This window comes from Rutidosis leptorrhynchoides, unplaced genomic scaffold (assembly GCF_046630445.1).
Source record: "Rutidosis leptorrhynchoides isolate AG116_Rl617_1_P2 unplaced genomic scaffold, CSIRO_AGI_Rlap_v1 contig575, whole genome shotgun sequence".
In the NCBI taxonomy this organism is placed as follows: domain Eukaryota; kingdom Viridiplantae; phylum Streptophyta; class Magnoliopsida; order Asterales; family Asteraceae; genus Rutidosis; species Rutidosis leptorrhynchoides.
In genome coordinates, this window is record NW_027266797.1 from 37,171 (window position 1) to 44,280 (window position 7,110).

General features: G+C 33.7%; 1 protein-coding gene across 1 annotated transcript; it reads left to right on the top strand.

Moving 5' to 3' along the window:
• The first annotated feature begins 813 nt into the window (after nucleotides 1–813).
• LOC139884604 (large ribosomal subunit protein mL43-like) lies at nucleotides 814–1,739 on the top strand. Its single transcript, XM_071868620.1, is given in 5 exon segments — nucleotides 814–893; nucleotides 1,326–1,362; nucleotides 1,364–1,433; nucleotides 1,568–1,645; nucleotides 1,648–1,739. Coding segments are annotated over 5 exon segments (357 nt in total).
• Nucleotides 1,740–7,110: the final 5,371 nt, after the last annotated feature.

A 7,110-nucleotide genomic window follows, 5' to 3' on the forward strand; every position in this document is an offset into this window, starting at 1 on the left:
CGGATCAACATGATGCCCCAGCACGACGAAAAGAATCCTGAAGGGAATGAATAAATTAAAAAGGATAAACCCAAACCCTAGTATAAATAGGGTTTAGACTTAGTAATGGATTGAACAGTGTTTGTAAAAATTAGGGATTAGTTGTTATTGCGACTTGCGACGGTCGAATTTAGAAATAGAGTAATTAGGGATTTGAATTCATTTTCCCGCTTGATTTTGAGTCAAGTCCTGATTCGGTCCAATTAAATAAATCGAATCGATTGTAATACTGGTTGAATCAAGTAGTATTGATCGACCAATTGAATCGGGACATTTGGGCCGGGCCTAGGTGGGATAAAAGAAATTGACCGGCCTTGAACAGAATTAGTATTGGTCGGAAACCCAAAAACCCCCACAAGAAATCCGAAAAAACAAAATCAAAGAGCATTTTCTTCTTCCTTAGACCGACGGCAGCCGCTCAGCTTCAGGTAGCTTTCTTTTCCGAACAAAATTCTCCTCTGATTTTACTTTCATGTGATTTTCATTCTTTGAGCTTGTTGAATTTAATTATGTTTTCATTCTAAGAGAAACAATTGTTAGTGTGTAATTTTATGTTGCTCGTTAATTTTACTCGATTTGAATTCGATAATGCAATGTTCTAGCTTGACTGAGGAGGAAGATGCAAATATGATTACGATACAGATGTCGCGTTCCTTTCGAAATGATGCCGTTAGAAAAGTTGAATTCGTAATTGATTCATGTTGTTCTGGATTAGTTAGAGATATTAACTTATGTGTTTTGCTTTTTCATGTTTCTCACCGGACCAGAGTAAAGATGGCCTTGAGGGGCGTTTGGCAACTTAAGAAGCTGGTTGTGAGCTATTGTGATTGGGGAGGAAGCAGTAGGGGTATCAGGTAATATGATTTAAAACCGATTATGCTTTAAACCATCCAGTTGTTTGAAGATCAATCATGAATTCTTTTTTCCTTAAAACAGCCGCTGTTAATTCTGCAACCATTTTCATTATTACTTATTTTTATTGCTGTTAAAACTTAAAAGGATTGCTAGAATTCCTCAGTTAATTAGCTGCAGATGTATGTATTGTGCCATGAAATGAGACTGTATTCATGGGTTTTCTTAATTTAACTCATTTGGGCTGAATTTGCTTGTGTGACTCTCTAAATCAAGTTGTAACATGTTTGCATCTATGTGTGTCTCACTTTTAGCAATAAATGAGTGTTTTTGGCTTACTTGACGTGAATAATTTCAGAAGTTTTTGGTTAGTACTGGTTAAGTTTATATTATCTTTCTCCAATGATTACTGAAAAGTTTACCATCATGTGCAGAGCATTTATGGAGTCCCATTTACCGGCAATGAAGGAAAAAAAATCCTCAACTAGAGGTGATCAGTGAACTCAATCGTGGTCAACATCCATTTCTGAAGGGTTTATACTGTAAGCTCTTTTCTCTTCATCGTGACTGAACTGTGTGTGAGCTTTTGAACATTTGTATCTCCGTATTTGTCTTAAAAGAGTCTCTCTCAGTAGTTATTAAACACTTAAACCCTCTTTTGTGCTGACTTGTGTAGTGAATCATAATGAGCGGGTAGTTTGTGTGAAGAATCTGAGTTCAGATGACGTACTTGTGCAAGCAAACAGGCTAAGAAATGGTTTGGAAGAAAAGTCGTAAAACTAAGGACAAGACATGTAACCAAACGTCCTAGCGTGCAAGGCACTTGGACTACAGAGGTGACCTTCTAGAAAGAACAACTTACTAAAGAAGCTTCTTAGGACGAATTGAAAAAGCTCGCTTTGGATAAGTACGTTGATATGTTTCCTAGGCCATATTGAATGCTTTCATGAATCTGCTTTCTATTTTTCTAAACTTCTGTGGTTTATCCACTTTACTAGCTTTGGCTAGTTAGTATTCTGCTTTCTATGTTAATCCATAAATCTTGTGATCTTACCCTTTGAGGGAGCAATTTTAATTACCCTTTTGGTCATGCTTAAATTAGGAATAGAGAAACGTTGTCTTGGTAATGATTGGTTATTTGATTTGATGCATTCGATTGGGTAAGGTTGCCAAATTCCAACTCAGTATTTTAGTTTATTCCTTGCTTGCCAGTCCAGAAATTTCTTTTCAATTTCATGGGGAAAAGTATATCAGCAAAAGTTGGGCATCTCGTTATCTGTCAGCAATAGGAATAGCATCAATCAAAGAACAAAATCATAAGGATTAAACTAAGTAACTAACCACTATTTCAGAGCTCTATATTAATCAAACTCCTGGGTTTTGAGATTGTCATCAGCCAAAAACCTGAAAGATATGAAGTTTCTAGTCAATTTTCCATGCTGCTCGTGCTTTTTCTTTACCAAGTGCTTCAATAAGACCAAACCCAAAGAGAAGGAAGAAAAAAAGTGAATCAACAAACAATGGAACAGCTGCAACCTTCATTGTTACAGCCTCCTTTCTTTGTGAGAATATCTTGCCTACTTTTTAATGTTGCATTTTATCTTTAGATAATTTTATTCTACCTTCTTATTGTTTTCCTTCTCCATTAAAAGTCCCCTGAGATCTCTCTAATTTTATTCCTCTACTACCCTCGTTCTCATCATCGGTTTGCTCCTTCGACAATCACACGATCGTCTCGTCTCTTTAAATAATTCAGAAGGTAAGAAAGTGTGGCTATATGGATGCAAAATTTCTGTAAATTCTCTATTACTGTCACCGCAAGTTCAATTTGTTCAATACCCACAAGAAATTTCATGGTTGATTAAGTATATATTTATTAATTTAATACTCTCGCTTTATCGAGTTAATGAGAATCATGAGATGAAGAAAGGAGTGGAATTTTTTTATTTAAGGATAGAAGTGACAATTTACTCTTCACTAACTGTATATTTTAACAGAGTACTAACAGAAGGGTCTTTTCGTTGTTTTAGTATTCAAAGTAGGGAGGTTTAAATAATTTCAAAGGTTAAGGGGGTAATGGTGAAATACTATATTAGGAATAGAACATGAAATGAGCCCAAGAGGCAGCTGCATATAACATATATTGGCCTCAATGTGTAGGCCCATCCATATCATATCCAGTTGGGCTTTGGCCCATACACCAACGACTAACAAAGCTACAACTCGGGAATATTTTAACAAAAATACAACCCGGGCAATTATAATTTCTAAACAATCCTACAACTCAGAATTATTTAAACGAAACTACAATCGAAAATTTTAGTTTCTAAACAAGCCTACAACTCGGGAGTCGGGAAGCTCTAAATAAGGCTACAACTGGCCAAGTTTAATTGCTACAAGGGACACCTTTGCTCGACGCACGTCTCCATAAATTCCTTTTTTTTTTCTCCTTAACGAGGCAATAGCTATATTTTGGTCCATTATCTTTTATATAAAGTTTATTTAAGTCCTTATCATAGAAGAGGAAATTCTTGAACGTGAAGGAAGGCACGATATTTTCTCATATCTCAGTCAGCATTAAACACACAACGAACTCACTAAAACAGTTATCAAATCCCGCAGGCACAAGGGAAGGCATCAAGGCAAATAGGCAATACTATTGGCATTTCCTTACGAGAAATTTTAAATCAATTGACATTATTAATTACCCCAAATATATGAAACTAATTGAATTATGCGTAAAAACGACGATTACTCGTTAGGTTATTATGTTCGATATTACGAGGGGTTACAGGCCGCCGGGTAATCGTATACCCGAAAAAACACCGAGAAAAACTAAAATATATAGGAACTTTTATTTCCTCCATAGATTACAACACAAATTAAGATGTGCAAAAATAAAGGAATTAAAAAGAGATTTATAAAATGATCACACACTCTCGATCTGCATCAACCCTTAAATGTATTCGAGTAAAACTATATAGATCACATACTTAAAACATATATGAACCAAGACAAGACAAGACAAAGGAATATAATAATCGAAAAGAAAAAAAAAAATGAAATAGCATGTTCTTTCTTCGTTAATAAATTAATTAAGAGGAAATTGGAAATACATCATGATGCATGCACGAATTTTTTTATTTCGAAAGATGAGTTTAGAAGAATTTTTTTCCCTGGCATGTAGGTGTTTGTTTCCGAATGATTATCTTTTGGTATGAATTCTTTGATTTCGGAAGATGGGTTTAGAGGATCCGAATTATTGTTGTCTGTCATGTAGATGTTTGTTTCAGAGTGACTATCTTTTGATATGAATTAGAGAGAATGATTTTAATGGTGGATACTATTAGATATATGGGTATATCCCACATCGACCATTCACCAAAGTGTGAATTGATTTATATACCAATCGAGAATTCATTATTCGTTTTTGGATAAAATCCGTGGACATTCAAGATGGTATTAGAGCTCATTGACTAACGTCAAAAATCCTGGACCCTTTCGCTGCTGCAAGTTAACCCAAACAGGCTTGTATTGACCATTCATCAAAGTATAAATTGGTTTATATACCAATCGATAATCCATTATCCTTGATCTTAAATTTTTGGATAAAATCTGTGGACATTCAAGAAATACATGTGATATTTATAGGCAAAGATAATTATTTTTATAGCTAAAGTTAACCGTTTCAGTTTGAAAGCTTGGACATTCAAGAAATACATGTGATATTTCTAGACAAAAATAATTATTTTCGATAGTTAAAGTTAACCGTTTCAGTTTGAAAGAGTTGCAGCTCTCCACGTCAAGGTACTTGGAATTACTTGTAACGGTATAATTTTTACTCTTTGGCACGTAAATGCTTAATATGACAAAGAGTAATGATTAGTAGCCGAAAGGATATGGACGAACATAGTCGTTTGCCCCCTAACCTTTTCACTTTTCGCTTCAATAAACCCTCTTATTTTCTTAACACTTTCCTCCATCATAGAGTTAGACCCTCCCATTAAGGTTTTGTTCACATAGCAAGTCATGACCAATTAAAATGTATACACGTGTCATCGAATGATTTTGACTTTTTAGCGACTCGATATTTTTTAACATGCGAGACGACACATAAACGGCTTGCTTCCATATAGCGCCGCCCTCCTTCAAGCCCAAAGCATCACCTAATTAAGCCCTCGTCAAAAGTATTTACTCCAACCCCTCAATTTTTTAAATTGTAGCCAACTAAACCCTACAGATTGAGTTGAATACGTTGATTGTCCTTCAAATCTTTGCACAATAATACGCAGTCACATACTCAATATCATCCATGAGTGGGAACAAAATGACCACAAAGGCGTAACAAAATGTTCAAAATTAAAAGTTGGCGACAATTAATGTATAGTAATACTCTCAAAATGGCGTTATAGCCACTAAACTGGGGAATCTGGAAAAGAGTGAATAATTTTACTATCTGTGAATCAACAAATTTCAAAGTTGATTTCGTTTAGTTTAGGATTCATTCAATGTAAAATTGACTTTACCAATTATGCAATGATTTACTTTCCAAAGTTTCTCTTCATTTGTTCTAGTATAAGTGACGAAAATTAAAATCTTAATAGAAATTACTTGTAAATCACAATTAGTCGACACTAATGTTTACCCCCAAATATATGAATCTAATTGAAATATGGGTAAAATCGATGATAACTCGTTAGGTTATTATGTTCGATATTACAAGGGGTTACAGGCCGCCGGGTAATCGTATACCCGAAAAAACACCGAGAAGAACTAAAAATATATAGGAGCTTTTATTTCCTCCATAGATTACAACACGAATTAAGATGTGCAAAAACAAAGGAATTAATAAGAGATTTATAAAATGATCACACACTCTTCGATCTGCATCAACCCTTAAATGTATTTGAGTTAAAATATATAGATCACATACTTAAAACATATATGAACCAAGACAAGACAAAGGAATATAATAATCGAAAAGAAAAAAAGGAAAAAAATTATGAAATAGCAGGTTCTTTCTTCGTTAATTAATTAATTAGGAGGAAATTGAAAATACATCATGATGCATGCATGAACAATAATAATAATAATATTGTAAAAATATTACTATTAATTATCATCTCTTCATGTTCTTTTTTTACGAAGTGAACCTTTTGCAATGAGCAATGGCAGTGCAAGGACGACGGTAAGGGTTAATCTTCTTGTTCCTCCTACAGTCATAGTAAGACGATCCTCGACGATTGCATGGAGTCATACCTTTCTTAAGAGCTTCATAACTAATATACCTTCTTCCTTGACGGAGTTGTCGATGATTGATCTCCGAATCCATCATTATATCGGTATCGTCTTCGACCAATAGCTGTTCCGAGCCATATCTTGATACGTTAAGCAAAGCAGTCGTCGTTTCGATCGCCATGGCTAAGATCAGGAGTGAGAAGATGAATAACAACTTGGAATAACCCATTTTCGAGATCTCTCTGATCTAATTGTCTTGAACAAAAGAATTATTGGAATTTAATTTTTTTGATCTTGATCAATTAGGCACGGCTACTTCTTCCTGATAAATGGAGCTAATTAAGAGGTTGTTGGGGACAAAACAATTGAAGGATGAGAATGAAGCAATCCATTTTATGGCTCTCGATTTTTTGTTATTCAAACCTAATTTTTGTTTTTTTGTGGGTTGCCCTTTTTTTGCTCCCTTATTTTTCTCTCTTAATAGGTCTTGGGTTCTAATGTTGGTAAATCATTGTTTGCGTAGGATAATTTTATAAAAAAAAAATTATTGTTTGTGTATTTTTTTTAATTTGGAATTATCTATACTCCTTAATTATTTTTCTAACCAATATATCATGTTTCATTCATTCATTTTTATTTATTTATTAAATAATAAAACTTTTTTTAAAAGTAAAAATAATGCTAATACTTAAATCTATCAAATTTTGAAACTCAAATAAAATTTGAGTCCGTCAAGTTAAGACAGTCAATATTCTCTAACTTAAACATCACAATGTAGTAATATATAATTGACAAATAATCAATTTGACATATTAAAAGTCATTCTGCAAATATATATATATAGCATGTGCAAACTCTAACCTAAAATTTAATCAATTTTGAACCTAAAATTTTTTAAATGAGTTCAAACTCTATATCAAAAATAAATCTAGAACCGCATAACCAAATAATCCAGTATACCATGATTAACCATCAACAAAA